This window comes from Manacus candei, unplaced genomic scaffold, assembly GCF_025592945.1.
Source record: "Manacus candei isolate 608988 ecotype Guabito, Panama unplaced genomic scaffold, ASM2559294v1 h1tg000057l, whole genome shotgun sequence".
NCBI classification, from domain to species: Eukaryota; Metazoa; Chordata; class Aves; order Passeriformes; family Pipridae; genus Manacus; species Manacus candei.
Window position 1 is genome coordinate 14,713,923 of NW_026138105.1, and position 15,536 is coordinate 14,729,458.

At 55.2% G+C, this 15,536-nt stretch overlaps 1 protein-coding gene across 2 annotated transcripts in view; it reads right to left on the bottom strand.

Annotated features, from left to right (window-relative positions):
- PLCG1 (phospholipase C gamma 1) overlaps positions 1-15,536 on the bottom strand; it is a 41,835-nt gene that overhangs the window by 7,197 nt on the left and 19,102 nt on the right. For both annotated transcript variants that reach the window (XM_051803006.1, XM_051803005.1), the window contains exons 5-24: positions 11,615-11,699; positions 10,571-10,654; positions 10,376-10,398; positions 9,236-9,308; positions 8,164-8,265; positions 7,331-7,449; positions 6,468-6,553; positions 6,035-6,155; positions 5,454-5,622; positions 4,932-5,054; positions 3,926-4,027; positions 3,518-3,705; positions 3,054-3,254; positions 2,495-2,614; positions 2,007-2,187; positions 1,633-1,710; positions 1,089-1,192; positions 745-841; positions 560-629; positions 156-313 (exon numbers count right to left, since the gene is read on the bottom strand). In XM_051803006.1, the coding sequence (XP_051658966.1) occupies positions 156-313; positions 560-629; positions 745-841; positions 1,089-1,192; positions 1,633-1,710; positions 2,007-2,187; positions 2,495-2,614; positions 3,054-3,254; positions 3,518-3,705; positions 3,926-4,027; positions 4,932-5,054; positions 5,454-5,622; positions 6,035-6,155; positions 6,468-6,553; positions 7,331-7,449; positions 8,164-8,265; positions 9,236-9,308; positions 10,376-10,398; positions 10,571-10,654; positions 11,615-11,699 (2,284 nt within the window). The remainder of the gene's footprint in view (positions 1-155; positions 314-559; positions 630-744; positions 842-1,088; positions 1,193-1,632; positions 1,711-2,006; positions 2,188-2,494; positions 2,615-3,053; positions 3,255-3,517; positions 3,706-3,925; positions 4,028-4,931; positions 5,055-5,453; positions 5,623-6,034; positions 6,156-6,467; positions 6,554-7,330; positions 7,450-8,163; positions 8,266-9,235; positions 9,309-10,375; positions 10,399-10,570; positions 10,655-11,614; positions 11,700-15,536) is intronic.

Here is a 15,536-nt window from a genome sequence, read left to right on the forward strand (position 1 = left end):
ACCATATTGTCAAAGATTGCTCTGCCTTTGTCATCTCTGTCACTGCTCTGCCATCCATCACACGCTGCACCTCACCACCCCCCCGCCAGCCTCTGCCTACTCCTCAGCTCCTGGAAAACCCAGCACTTGGCAGGGAGAAGTCTCTGCAGGCTCACCCGTGCATCAGCTGTCTGAGCTGCCTCCCGGATCTTCTTCACCCAGTCCAGCAGGTCCTCGTGCGTGTCGGCCGCCACGTCGAGGGACAGGCGCGACACCGAGGACATGCTGATGGAGAACACGAACAGCCGGTTGTTCTTCCCCTCGGGGCGGATGGCTGCGTGGGGACAGGGGCACAGGGCAAGGTCACAGCAGCTGCTGAGCCAAGCCCTTCACAGAGCAGAGGGAGGAAGGGAGAGGACAGACGCAGGGGCTCAGGGCTGACCCAGGACTCTTCAGCTACAAGAAGGTCCCATTTCTGGTCACTGGAGCCCAGGAGGTGACAGGTGAGGATGCAGAGTGTATCCCCAGGGGGCTGAGAAGCCTCAAGGGGCCTTTGTAATGCTCTCTCCCTGGCACTCACCAATCTGGCACGAAGGCACGTCCAGGACACCTCCGAGCAGGTCTCCCAGGGGGCTGTTCTCATCCAGCTGCTGCAGGGAAGGAAGCACAGGCAGGATGGTGCTGGGCATGGTGCTGGGCATGGTGCTGGGCAGAGCAGCCAAGCTCGAGGGGCACCAGCCCTCCTTGCCCCACTCATGGACATACCTCCCGCTCTGGCTCCAGGCTACTGGGACTGGTGATTTCCTCCACATAGTTGGAAGGGAACCACAGCTGCTTCTTGCCACCATAATCTCCTCTCCACCTGGAAGGGAAGGAAGGGGCAGCATCAGCACCTGCCATGGGACCCCAGAGCATCCTGAGTGGGAGTCAGGGGGACAGACAGCTCCTCCATTATCTGCCTTTAGGGTTCCTGAGACTTTGGGACCGTGCAGCTTGTGGGCAATCCCCAGACAGACCCACTCCGGGGAGAGGACACACTTTTGTATAGATGGTGACAGCAAGGTTTGACCACATCCCTGAGGGAAAAGGGAGGCTCGGCCCCCACTCACCAGCCTCCTTCCTGTTTCTCCACATTCTGGATGATGGCATTTTTGGTGAAGGTGAGCTCGTCCTCCCGCTGGGCCTTGTAGTCGAACAGGGCTTTGACTGCACACTGCAAGGAGGAGGGTCCCATGAGGCTGGGCAGGGGAAGGACACACGGACAACAAGCCCACAGGATGAGATCACCTCCCACCACAGATGTGTTTGTTGGGGGGGCTGTGAGGCACCTCGTGTGCAGGCAGCATCCAGCCCTGCTGCCAGCCCCTACTGACACCCTGCAGAACAAATCAAGGCCCCATTTACACCGAAGTAGAGCTCACAAATCTGGTATGGCCCCACACAAGCACTTTCCTTTACCCCACAGCCACTGATGGATTGAATTCAGAGAGCTCAGAATAAGAGGCAGCCCAGCCTGGGAACCTCCAGCATTTCTCCCCTCATAGTCTAAAAATGAGCGTGCAAAATAACCCAGCTCTTGGAAAATGAAACACAGAGACACTTGCCAACCCTCAGGCCTTGCAGGTTGTCCCATCCCAAGCAGTCATAGCATACCTTGAAGGTGGGCATGGGGTTGGCTTCCACATAGAACCCGGGGTGGCGTCCCTCATACAGGGCTCCGTAGTCTGGCTCCTGTGGAAGCAAAGGGACAGTGGTTACAGCAGTGACAGGTCCCCTGCCTTGGGGCAGAGAGGGAGAGCACCCCAGGGAAGCCACAAGACTGAAGATGATGCTGCACATGGCAAACAGCAGCCCAAGCCCACACTCCCTGCCAGCCTGGCTCCGAGTGGCGGTACCAGTAAGCGGCACAAAGCCCCAAGAGGTGAGGGCTGTGGAGCACAGGGATGGCTCACACACCAAGGCACCAGCTCAGAAACGACCTGTCCATCACTGTGTGGCTGAGCTCCCCCAGTGGCTGCCACGCTCACCGCGGTGCCGATCTTCTCCAGCGTCTCCTCGTTGATGGGGTACCGCAGCTTCATCTTGCGGTACAGCGGGTGCTTCTCGTAGTAGCTGATCAAGTCCACCAGGCTCTCGAACTCAGAGTTGCCCAGCAGCACAGTCTGGCCCTCCTGCTGCACCCGGCAGTGCTTGATCTTCCCTTCTGCCCTGGAAGGAGGAAAGAGAGAAGCCACTTGGCACCTGGCACGAGAAAGTCTCTGCCAAAATAAAGACGCCCGAGGAAAAGGTGCCCCTGGGCTGATGGCTGAGCAAAGTCATCTTCCATCGGAGGATGGGAGGAGGAGCAGGGCCCTAAGGGCTCTCAGGGGGCTACAGGGCTTATCCATGGCCACATGGGAACAAGAGGAGCTCTGGGAGGGCTCATGTCCAGCTGATGGCCTCTGTCCAGCTCTCCCACCCACCACAGCATCCCGGTCACACCTCCCGTGCCCGTCACCCCTCCCCAGGGACACACCTGAAGGAGATGGCATAGGAGCTGGGCTCGCTCCTCTTGCGCACCAGGAAGGCTCCGTCGCGGGGCACCCGCATCAGCATGTGCTCGGCCTGGGCCCGGGTGAGGTTGGCGTGGTACCACCTGTCAGGAGAGACACGTCACTCTGCACAAGCCTCCACACATCCCGCTCATCCTACAACTCTGCCATGGAACACGCCTTCCCCTCAGCCCCTAAAAGGCTGCCTGAATCCTCAGGGAGCCTCCTGAAGGAGGACAGGGAGCAGAGAACATCCTATCCATGACACTGGAATGGGGCAGAGCCCTTCGGTGATGCGTGGCATGGGCGAGGGCATCCCAACCAAGCCCAGTACCTCTGCTTTGCACTGAGACTCCACAACAATTAGCTCCATGCACAACAGAGCTGGTCAGCATGGCTGCTGTGACAGAGCTCCACGGGGAGAAAGGCAAGACCAGAAAGTCCCCACAAGAGGGGAATGGCTGAGGAGAGACCTGGGAGGGTTTCCCCCAGGGTCCCAGTAACCCAATGGACACAACCTCCCCTCCCTAAATACACACTTACTCTTTGCTCTCGTGGGCATTGGTCTGTGGCACCGGCTCTGTCAGCCTCATCTCAAACTCGTTGCACCTCAGTGGCACCCCCTGGTAGTGGGTGATGAGGTCGTAGAGGCTGTCGAACACCAGGTTGTCCGTCAGGAAGAACTTGGGGCTGCCGGCATCCTGCCGCGAGTGGATCCGGCAGTGCTGCACCTTCCCGTTGCGCCTGTGCAAGAGGGAGGGGGTAAGCCAGGGCTGTCCACAGAGAGATTCTGCATCTCCCTGAGGCACAGCAACAGCCTGAGACAGAATTCCTGCCCCACAGGAGAGTGATTGCCTAAGGATCCCAAAGGACTTGACCCTTCTGCACCGGGACAGGGAGTTGACGTGGTGCTGGGGCTCAGAAAAAGGGGAGAAACCTGCTCACAGACCACCAGGGAACGGGACCCCACCACTGAACACAGCACTCTGGGGCAGCCAGGGCCTCACCAGAAGGAGAGGGTGTAGTCCCCAACAAAGGTCTCGCTCTCCCTGACGAGGAAGGAGCCGTCGGGGGCCCCCGTCTCGATGCAGTACTCGGTGAGCAGCCGCTCCGCGATGTGCCGCCCGTCACGGCCCGCTCCCAGCTTCCCGTGGAACCACTTCTCTGTGGAGTGAAGCTCGGTGCTGTTGCTCACCTGGAAGGGGGAAAACCCACCACCTTGGGTTACTGAGCTGTGGTGCTGGAGTCTGCTCAGGGGTCTACCAACCAGGACCAGGGAGTTTCTGAAGCAGCTCCCATCGTTCCCAGCACAGGATCTCCCCTGAAGGCAGCTGGCAGTGGTAATGCTCAGCCCCTTGGGCAGTCAGGTCCTTTCCTTACGGGAACAACTCACTGCCACACAGGAGAGCCCTCACCTCCTTCTGCTCTTCCTCATCCTCGTTTCCTTGGTCACTGGTTGTCTCCCCAGAGTAATAGATCTTGCTGCTGGTCAGCACAAAGTAATGAGGGTTCCACTCCTGCAAAGAAACAAACTTTGGCAAAGAGACCCCCAAGGAAGCACTGAGCTGGCCCACCACCCATCCATGGGATTGTCTCTCCCTGACCAGCACAAGCAGGGAGGGGTGATCAGGTTTGTGAAGGACAGTCACCAGCAACACTGATTCCAGTGAGTCACAGGAGCTTCCAAGACATCCCCCAGATCTGAAGCACAGATTTATCAGTAGCAAAAACCCAGCACGTGACAGGTCTTACATACAAAGTGACTGCAGATCACACTGCAAACACCCCAGCACGTATTAAAAGGTGATGACCAAATCAAAAGCAAATCAGTGCAAAAAACCCCCTCTGCATGGACTCAGCACAGCGGCTATCAGAGGTGAGGATGGCTGGGATTTTATGTGGATTTACCGTTGCACTTTCCCCTTTTCCCAAAAAATCTGTTTTGGTAGCAGGTGGCTTTGCATGACAGACCCTCAGCAAAGCAGTGCTGCTGAAGAAGTGGGCTGTGTTAAATAAATGCACACAGTAAATGAGTGATCAGTGCTTTAGAAAGCAGAATGCTTGTTTAGGTGTGTCAGGAGTGCAGGCACTTGGTAGGAGGCAGGGCTGGAAGCACAGCCATCACCAGAACTTCCTGCAGCACAGATCACAGGCTGCAGTACCTTGGCCCAGAGCTCCCTCTAGCTCAGCCTTCTGCCTCTAGCAAGGGCCCACAGGAGATGCCTAGGGAAGAGCACAGGAGAGAGCCAGCACAGAACTCCCCCAGCCTTCAGGGATGCCTGAGAAACCAGAGACACCAAGAGCTTCTTTGGTCATTTGCACCACACCCCTTCCTTCCAGCACACACAGCACACGATGGAGCCATGACACCATTTATGGAGCCCCCAGAGCAGGGACACGGTGACAGCAGCAGAGACATACGTGATTTATGGGGTCTTCCAGGTAGAGGATCCCGTTCTTGATGGAGTTGCTGATGTCATTCTCTGAATACATCACGGACGTGGGCAGCTCCTCATAAGCACTGCCCTCTGCCAGCTTCTTGTGCTGAGGGACAAGAGAGCAGGTCAGGCACCCCGAGGGGAACAAGCATCCAAAAAGCAGCTTGCATTTTCTGGTGAACAGCCCTGCTGCAATGAGTTCCTCCAGACTAAAAGGATCAAGATCTATGCCACAGAGATCATTGAATGGCAGTAAAGTCCTATCCTTTCTTCCCAGAAATGACTCCTGCAGCAGAAATACCAACATCCCCCACACCCTCCAGAAAGGCAGCACCCAGCTGCTCCTCTGAAGCAAGAGAGCTCTGTCTCCAGCTGGTTTGAGCATCAGCTCTCCACTTCCAACCCTGTACTGACAACCACTCCCTTCCAGAGGCAGGTCCCACACCCTCCCCCCATTCTGCCCTCATTCTTTCACTTATGAGCCTTGCTGGGGACAGGGGTTCACCTTGATGAGAATCTTCCTCTTGAGCTGGTTTGGAGAGGGAAGGCCATCAGCAGAAATATCAACTGGTTTGGTCAAGAGCATGTCCCCAAAGACTTTCTTGAAATTCTGAGCCATGTTCCTCTGCTGAGCAATGCTGCAGTGGTCCTCGATGGACAGAATGACAGGGAAACTGGGAGAAGGAGAACAGTCATCAGAGCCACCATGGGCTCTGGATGGAACCAAGGACTTCTGAGCTCTGTTTCAAAACCTGGTCTCTGTGCCCTCCAGGAGCAGCTCTCATCAACAGCGATCTCTGTTGTCTTGAGCACCCAGAGTAACCACCCTTCAGGAATGTGTCCCACCACTGCTGGCAGGGCACAGGGTGGAGAAAGACTGGCAAACTACCCGGGTTTACCCAAAGCCCTCCCTCCCACAAGTTCTTCCAGGAGAAATCTCCCTTTGGCTGGGGGACACGAGATGATTTTTTTCCCACCAAATGCCAGACCTTGTGCTGGATCTCTGGATAAAGGTGGGCTTCCCTTTACTACAACCCTGGCTCTACATTCTCTCTGCTCTGCCAGCTGAGGTCCTGCTGTACTCACTCGGAGGTGACAAAGGCATGCTCCTTGATAGTGACCAAGACGTCGGAGAACTTGATCTTGGTGGTCAAGGTGTGTCCGTGGTAGATGACGGGCATGCCATCGGGACCGTCCCAGCAATCCACTGAAAGAGACCACGGGGGAAACTCAGCCCAAAGGCTGCAATACAGGCAGGACACGGACATGAGATGGACTGAACTAAGCACTGCTGGGAAATGCATTAGGTGGCAATAGAGGAGGTGAAAGGCCAGATCCTCCCTAGGAACCAAAAGCTCAGGCACGCCCCGCAAAGCAAACGACCTCAGCCCTTTCTGCACATCACGGAGATAATGTTGCCAGTGGCACGTCAGCCAGCAGCTCTGCCTTCCGTGCAAAGCCTTTCCCGACCACCACAAGCTGTCCCAAGGATGGAGGCAGGAGGAGGGGCAGCACTCACGCTCGATGCAGCGGCAGCCCATGCGCAGGCAGCGCGCGTACGCCTCCAGCGAGGACTCGCTCGAGAACTGATCCCCCGTCAGGTACCTGCCAGGGGACACAAACACATCAGCACAGCCACACCACTGGGCCATCCTGGACCTGCCTCTGCCCTGCAGGAAGGGCAGAGCAGCACTGCCACAGCTGCCACCTCCCCAGGGCAGGGGCTCGGCTCTGTCCCACCGGCAAGGGCTGCCAGCACTGCTCTGAGCCCAGCCCTACTGCTGTCTCCTGAGATAAACACTGTAGAGAGGTATCAGCATTGGTGCCACAAAGAGCCCAAGAGCAGGGTTAGACCAGCTCTTGCAGGCAGACAGGAGCTCACTGCCTGCCCTCAGGGCTGCTCAGCTGCCTTAGGCTCTTGGTCCTTTACGTGTGGGCTAAGGGGCTGCCACTGCACCCCATGAACAGGGAGCACACACAGAGCCTGTCTGCACAGAAAGCAATTCCTGCAAAATTCTTCCAGCAGCAGAGAAGGAAAATGGCCAAATTCAGCCCGACAGGTTTTACCACATCTGTCCTGAGAGGCTAGGGAAGATGCCATTGCTAATGGTGAGGAACTACCAGAGTGACAGCTCAGGATGTGAAGGCACCTGAAGGTCTGTGCAGATGTGTGCTGTGGACAATGTCTGAGCAAAACATTTATGGTTAAACAACACAGGGAAAATTGAGGCACCAAGAGGAAGGTCTCTAATGTACTGACCACTGTTTGGAAGTCTACTTGACCCATTGCTGGGATCAGGCAAAATCAGGAGAATCTCCCCCTGGCACGGGAAAAGGCTGCTGGGAGCAGCTGGGTGGAGAGAGCCCTCCCCTAGTCCTTACGTGTTGTGTGAGGAGGAGATCCAGTAATGGGAGAGGGGGTTGTTCATGTTCTCCAGACACACCATGTCCAGTTGTGAGTTCCAGATGCTGTTCTCTTTGGAAAACAGGAAGGTGAGAAACTGCTCAGGAAGAAACAGAAGGGTGTTAATGATGTGGAGGGGCCGGTGCTGTGGTTCAGCTTCACACACACCTCCCACCCTGTGCCAGAGGCACAGACTGACCAGGGGCCACCCACACAGCACCCAGGCTATCTGAGCCAGAGTAACCACAGCCTGGGCATGGCCACCTGCCCTCTGAGCTGTGCCAGACATCTGTGTGCCAAATCCTTTGACCCAACTGCAGACGAATGAGCTGCTCTGCATTTATTTCTTACAGCTCACATGGCTGGCAGTAGCTCACTAAGGCCATGTGGGTCAAGGGACCTTGGCTTGGTCCAGAGTGCCAGTGACATTGTCATCTCTAGTTGTTTTTATTATTTTGTTTTCAGCTCTTCTTGCTTTAAAAAAAATCCTGACATGCCCCAAAGCAGCATTAAGCCAAATGCAGCCCCTCTCCTCCCCCAGATGAACTGCATGATGAGTACTCCCAGCTGCACACACTTAGCACAAGAAGAGAGCCCAGAAGTCACTCTCTTTGTCAACCAGCTCTTGTGTAACACAGTGACCCACCACGTCCATCTCACAGGGCCAGGCAGCTCACAGGAGCTGTGATCCTTCCAGCACCACCACTCACAGCACAGACAGCAGAGCTGTCACACCACAGCACACTTTGCACCAGGGATGCCACCCCCTGTGTCACCCCACTCCACACACACCACGTTCAAGGTGTCTTACTTCGTCCAGGGTGAAATAAGGCTCATCAATCTCCCTCAAAGGGTCTCTCAAGAAGTTGAACATGAATTCCTGTACCTGAAGGGTATCTGCAGCCCAGAGCTCCTGCAAACCCCGGGAGAGACATAAAAGAAGCCATTTCAGAAAGTACTATTCAAAACCACGTGCAGCTCATCCAGCAAGAAGCTTTAACCATTAAGGAGGCGGTTTTTGATGCAAGACCATCTCTGCCAGGAACTCAACTGTCAGCACAAATGCTAGAGAGCACAGAGTGAGCAAATCTGCCCTACTTCTGTGGGATTCATTTTCTCAGTGCTGTGCATTTTCCTCTCCGACAGCTCCTTCACACACATCTGCCCTCCCTCCTCCCTCGGCAGCAGAAGCCAACCCGGCTTCCTCTGGCTCCCTCTCCCTGCCTTTCTTTCATCAGCCATGGAAACAGCACATCTCCCCCTGGGTAACTCCCTGCTGGCTGCAGAGAGGCAGCAGTGGGGCACAGAGCAGGAGGCCTCACACTCCCCCACCTGCCCTCCTGGAGGAGACCAGCAGTGAGGTGGGAGCCCAGCAAGAGCCAAGGGGTCTGAGCAGCCCACAAACACACTGCCTGTGTGTCTGTGCATGCTGTGCTGGCTGAACAACCCACAGTCACTTTGAAATGGAAAGGTCAGTGACTGAATCCATCAGCTGCTCCTCAGGAGCTGCTGACAACTTCTGAGCAGCCAGGATGGACAGGACTTTTTGGCTGCTCCAAACCTTCAGTAACCAGCTGAGGTCACAGGGACTGGTAAGTCTCCAGTGACCAGTTCCTTCCTCCCAGGACCTCTGCTCCTCCCAGATCTTTTGGTTCCTTTTCTGACCAGGGTGCCTGGCTGAGGACAGGTTTGCCCTCCCCAGTGCTCCCCCTGCAACACCTCCTGCTCCAGGAAGGACGTGCTCAGGTTGAGGCCATGCCAGGCAGAGCACCCCAGCACCAAATCATCCCAGGTCCACAGCAAGGTTACCCATGGAACACTGGATCCACACCGATACTGGTGCCCACCCCACAGTCCCTCCCCACAGCCTTTGTTGAGCTCACCCTCTGGTACTCCAGCAAGAACTTCTGCAGCTCCAGCAGTGACACTCTGAAGTGCTCAGACCTTTCTCCACCCCTGACAAGCAAAGAGAGAGAAGCTTCAGTCACTCACACAGCACACCACGTGAGATGCCATCTGCCACCTCCACGGCACGTGCAGCCAGATGTGCCCCGAGCAAGCAGGCTGCAGGAGCAGAGCAGGATGGGCAGAGAGTCAAGGAGACCATGACAGCAAACATGGAGCAACTGAGATCATATATCCATATCTCAGAGCCAGGGACTGCTCCAGGAACAGACCAGGATTCACACTGCCAAGGGCACAACAACGTGAAACTCTGGCAAAGGGCAGCAAAAATCATCAGAGGTACAAAAAAAAAATAAAAATTGAGGGTCTGTACACAAGTGAAAAGAACTGAATAGGTGCAGGGCAGTCTAGGGGTGATTGCAGACAGGACAGACATGGAAGCATGGACTCAGGGAGGCAAGGCACAGGGAATTAAGGAGGAATGGTTTGTAGCTGATTATCTCAAAAGACTGGTCCATGACTGCACCAAGCCACAATGGACAGCCAAGGGCCATGCTGGGCACTAACATCACAAAACCCCAAAGTGGACAGGGCAGTGCTGGCTGCCCTGGGCAAAGGGGTGAGCCAGATGGTCTGCTGAGGGTCCTGCCAACTCTTTTCTATGGTTAGAGGAAAAAAAAGGAAGGAAACCATTGAGAATTGCCTGAACAAGTTAATAACTCTGTCACTCTTTAGCTCCTGGGTCTAAATTCAAACTCTCTTTATCACGGCTGAGGTGTGCAGAGGGCACAGCTGGCGATGGCACCAGAGGCACTGCCTGGGGAGCCAGGGCTCTGCAGCCACCACGAGGACAACCCCTGGGAGATGGCTCCAGATCTGATCACATCAATCAACTGACCTGAGCTGCATCTCAGGGGGATGTCTGAGGGGAAGAGCCCTCACTGCCCCGAGCTGAAGTGTCTACAGCAAAGATGCTTGTTCAGAGCACAAACCCACAGGCAGCGTGGTGGCAGGAGGAGTGCAGCATGTCTCATCCCAACACACTGCTGCAAGCACCAAAGCATGATATGGAGAAAAAACCCCAGCCCCTTCCCCAGCAAATACAAAGAATTATCCACCTTTCCAGGAATGGGACATCCATCTGCAAAAGAAAGAGCACAAACATTAGGTTTGCACTCAGTAACTTCTTTACTCCCCAGACACAAGAGCTCACCCCAACAGCAGCAGGGTTAAAAAGACAATTAAGAGGGAATGCCCAGTAACAAATAAGGTGTTTCCTTCCCCTTTTCACCCTTGGGGAATTCAGCTCTCACCGTTTTCTGGGCGCTGAACATCAGGCTGCGGTAGAGCTGTGCAAACTGCCCATATGTGATGTCCCCATTCCTTTGCTCCACATCCTGAGGCAAAAAAAAACCACAACAGTTTTTACAAGAGCCACAGGCAACTCTGCATGGCCTGAGGAGTGTCTCATTCCACCAGGATTCATGCAGAAAAAAGGAGGAGGTGGTCAGGCATTGGAACAGGCTGCCCAGGGCAATGGTGGAGTCACCATCTCTCGAAGGGTTCAACAAGCATGTGGATGCAGCACTTGTGGACATGGTTTAGTGGTGGACCTGGCAGTGCTGGGTAATGGTTGGACTCAATATAAGAGGTCTTTTCCAACCTTAACAATTCTGATTCCATGACCTCTGCTGGGGCCAGCAGGACACGGCAGTGCCCAGGACACGGGTACATCCTAAAACGAGTGCCACAGTTCCCCAAGCTCAGCCATACAAAGGCATCACCATGCTGAGAAAAGCATCACCACTTACTTGAATGGTTTCCAAAGGATAATTTAACCTTCTGTTTGCCAAGAGCACCTGAAGTGTCTGAAAACTGCATGACCCAGAGCGTGTGCTCTCCTTTGGATACACCACTCTTTGGCCTCAGAGTTCCATGCTGGTGGGAAGAGCTGGTCATGGTGAGATGACCCTCCAACCCTGGGCCTGCAGTGATGCTGGCAGAACATCACTCCCTGGCAGTGGGTTGCAAGACCCAGGATGCAGGACCCAGTAGCTGGTCTCCTGTGCTTTACCCCACCAGCACCAAGCCCACAACCAGGGCCAGGAGCAATGTGGGGAGTGTGGGAGGCAGGGTGGGGTAAGGAGAGGGTGCTGGCCACAAATGGGCCAGGGTGCGGCACCCAGTGAGAGCTGGCACCTCTTCAGTCACCACCGTGGGTGGGGGCCCTCCCAGGAAAGGCTGGGAGGCTCTGCAATATGCAAACATGCCCTGGGAGTTTAACCACCACCAGGGTTTGCACAAAGGTGGGTAACAGGCTGCTGGGGGTCCCCAGAGCTGAGGGGTCACACACTCACCGTGAGTCTCTCCCGCAGGAACCTCATGTTGGGCACCCGGTAGTTGACCTGAGACAGCATGTTCTTCAGATCCTTGGCAGAGATCCTGGCTCAGCAGGGAAAAGAGGAGAAACGTGTTCAGGAGGTCTGGGATGGAGGGGTCTCATCCTGGAGCTGGGACACCACACAAACAGAGCAGCCATGCCCAAAGGGGCACTGGCTGTGACACACAAGAATGGATGTGTGACCCCAGAAGGATGCCGAGGTTGGGACCAAAGGCAGAACAGTGGGGAGCACACAGGGAAGCAGAGAGAGATGTCTGCATGACAGTGGAAACAGCAAATACCACTCCTACAAGCTCCTGACCCTGCAGGGTGAGTCCCAGCGCCCTCAGCCCACTCGAGCCATGGTGACACACAGCAGCACTGCTTTAGGAGAACCAGGAAGAAGCATTTTTCAAGTATCTGCCCCCAGTGTGGATGCTGAGTGACCAATTCCCTTCCAAAACCCAATCCCTGGCCTGCTGGAGGAGCGCAGGCTCTGTAAGTGGTTTGGATTCAGCTAATTTTATCCTAAGAGGAAAAGGGCCATTTCCAGTGCACAGCCACAGGCACAGCACTGCCACGTCGTGCCCAGCTGTGTTCTCCCAGCCACACATGCTGCTGGCACGGAGCAGCCAGCGTGGCTGTCCTCCCCCTGAGGCCCTTCACACCAAATGTGCCAGTTCCTGGACCAGGGAGAGCTCCAGTGCCAGCCCTGAGCAGGATCCTGCACCCAGGTGGGCAGAGACAGGCAGCAAACAGCCCTAGGCTGCCCCTGCCTGCTCTGGAGCTGTTCTCCAGATGGGGCAATGGCCCTGCAGCGAGAAAAAATGCAGATGCCTTCCATCTGCAGGATTTAAGAAGTTGAGAGGTCTGTGTGCAATCATTTTCTGGCAACCTCTGCCTTAAAAGTAAGTCCTGGGAGTCCACCCCTGCAATTGCAGATGCTGCTTTTGCCCCCCACAGAGTGTGTGGGAGCCCAGGATTCTAAAGGATGCTCCCCCATCCTGCAAAACATACGGCAGGTCTGACCCTGGAAATCCTTATGGTTTGGGCTTCCCTGGCTGTACCAGAGGAGATGTCCTTCACCCCGTGAACCACATCTCTTTCACACTCTTCCCAGGAAATGGGGTGATCTCCAACGGCACAGGAAGGAGGAGGGATGGAGGGAGCCCCACGGAGAGGGAGAAACCGGCTGGTGTCAGGCGCTGCAGAGCCCAGGGCCCGGCAGCCAGCGGGACACAGAGAGCCCTTGTTCCTGGGCTCTGAGCTGGGGACCAGGACACACACACGGCCAGGGCAGGACCTGGCCCGGCTCCCGTGCGTGCCCACGGCCGGTGCTGGCCGGCCGAGGAGCGGGCAGTGACCTGCCACTCACTGGCAGGACAGGGAAAGAAAGAGGAAAAAAAAAAAAGCTGACACATGGCCCCAGCCTCTCCTTCTGACCCAGCTGTACAGCTGCACAGCCAGTGACACACACTCAGCATGGGCAGCAGCTCTGCTCTCTCCCCTGCACCTCCCCCTGCCCCAGCAGGTGAAGTTACCCCGGGGGCTCAGGGGGAGTGTCCTGGGGAGGGGAGTCTGCCCTTGCCCCCTCCAGCACACCCAGCATCCATGGCCATGTGCAGGGTGCTGTGTGATCCCAAGGGCAGGGGGTCCCAGGTGACAGGGAACTGAGCCAGGAGTGCAGTGAGAGATGCCCTCTCATGTCAAGGACCACAGCATGTAACAGCTGCCATGGGACCCCTGACAGGACACCCAGAGTCCCCATGGCCATCCAACAGCAATCCCTCCTCGGTGAGAGCCTGGCACTGCAAAAAAGCTCATGGAAAAAGAGCAGGAGGGGCTGGAACAGCAGGACCAGCAGTAGGAATCGGGCTGGAGACCCGCTGGAGCCAGCACTCAGGCTCTGGTGATGCTGAGCTGCCTCACAGCATATGCTGGACCAAGGTACTGCTCGTTGATGTGACAAGAGCAAGCCCTGTCAAAGCTGTGACCAACATTTTCCTCTCAGCTTCGGAAGGAGGACAGGGTACGGAAGGATTTTATTTACCGTGTGTTATTAATCATGTTAAAGTGCTGGAGACCTCGGATAAACAGCTCGGTAGTATTTTCAGACTAGAAAGTAAAAACCAAATAAACAAACTAATTTTTTCTACGGAAGTTTTCTAAGGTTTCATGACAAACAGGCCAAAGGACCGATTCAGTCCTCTCACAGGGGATGGAAACATTCCCCTGCCAGCCCCTAGTGCTATAACACTGCTCCCAGCCATGGGCAGCTCTCCTGGCCAGAGGTGAAACAGCCTCTTTGGCAGCAGTTAGGAAAAAAACCCCAGCATCCTGTTATCCTCCTCTTTCCACCTAACCTCCCTTGGAAAAACAAATACCCAAAGGCCCAGCAGCCAGTGAAAACAGCCGACATCTGCCGGCGTGCTGGATGGGATGTCCTGGCACCAGCCAGGGAGGGCGGAAAGGAGAGGGAAAGGCTCCGGCACAGGGGGCTGGGGCACGGGGCACACCAGGGCTGGGAACGATTTCTTCAGCTGCCAAAAATCTGCCTGTTCCAGAAAGGATCAAGGATGGTTTGCAAAAGAAGTGTTTTTTTGTAAATAAAAACGAGCAAACAAACAAACAAAAAAAACCAACAAAAAAACCTCCCCCCACATCTCAGTGTTCCCTTTGAAAACCCATTTCCAGGTTGAGAAGCAAAAGCAAAATGCTCAGCAACACTAAATTTAATGCTGAAATGCCTCATAAGGGCAAAGATTTAATCCAAGAGACATGTACGTTCCATAACTGCTGCCTTTACCTTGCAGAAAACACATGGATGCTTGTAGAATGTTTGTAATATGGGAAGACCCCAAATCTTTCTGCATTCCCCCTGTGTTGCTGTTTTGCTCCTCTTGCTGCCTGGGCTGGAGCAGCAGCTCTCCTAATTAACCGTTTTGCACTGAAAGCTCTCCCCATGGTTGACAGGTAAGGAATATATTGGATTTTGCTGCCTTAATTCTAAATTCCAATAGAAAGATGATATTCTGAAAAACAAGAGAGATGCAACAGGCTGGCTGTCAGCTCTGCCTCGGGCAGACGGATCTGGACACGCAATCTCTGTTTGTCCTGTTGGGATGCCATTTCATCAGTTTTACTGCATAAACAGAGGAGAAGGAGGTCTGAGTACTTCCATTTTTCCTGTTCTCATCCTCCAAACCCCCCATGCAGACACCCCTGCACCTGCCCCAGTGCTCTCCATAGCTGGATTAGGAAATACCCTGCCCTGTCACCACTGAAATAGAGTGCACTGCGTGTACAACCCCAGCCTGGACTGGAAAGGTGTGTGGCATATGCAGAGCAGCTGCAACAGATTAAAGCTCCTCTCCTTCCCTTTCTGCCTCTGCAAGGATTTATCCCTCCTCCACTAAATCCCTGTGCACCCAGCGGTGCTCTCGTCACGCCACAGGATAAATCACTGCAAAGGCAAAAATGTCCAGTGCAGTGGGATTTTCCCCAGGCAACACACTCCTGCTCTGCTCCTGGACAGGCTGGATTTAACCCCTGGTAGCCTGGCAGCAGGGCTGTCTGGTTGTCCTGGAAGGGACACAGCAAGGACAAAGCAGAGGATGCTCCAGAGCCCAGGGATCTGCCCGATGCCCAGGGCATGGAAAGAGGGCAGGTGGGACCCACGTGCTCCACCACAGCCCGGGGCAGGAGCTATGTGTGAGTGATGTCTCCAGCACTGCCCTCTCTGGGGCAGGACTGGAGGAATCTCCCTGCCCCAGGGGAGCACATTAACACGGAAATCAATGCTGAAAGGTTAATGTGCTCAGTAAACATCACAGGGGAAAAGCCTGTCCCAGGGATGAAAGGAGGCAAATAACAGCACCTTGGGAAGAGGAGGCTGGCAG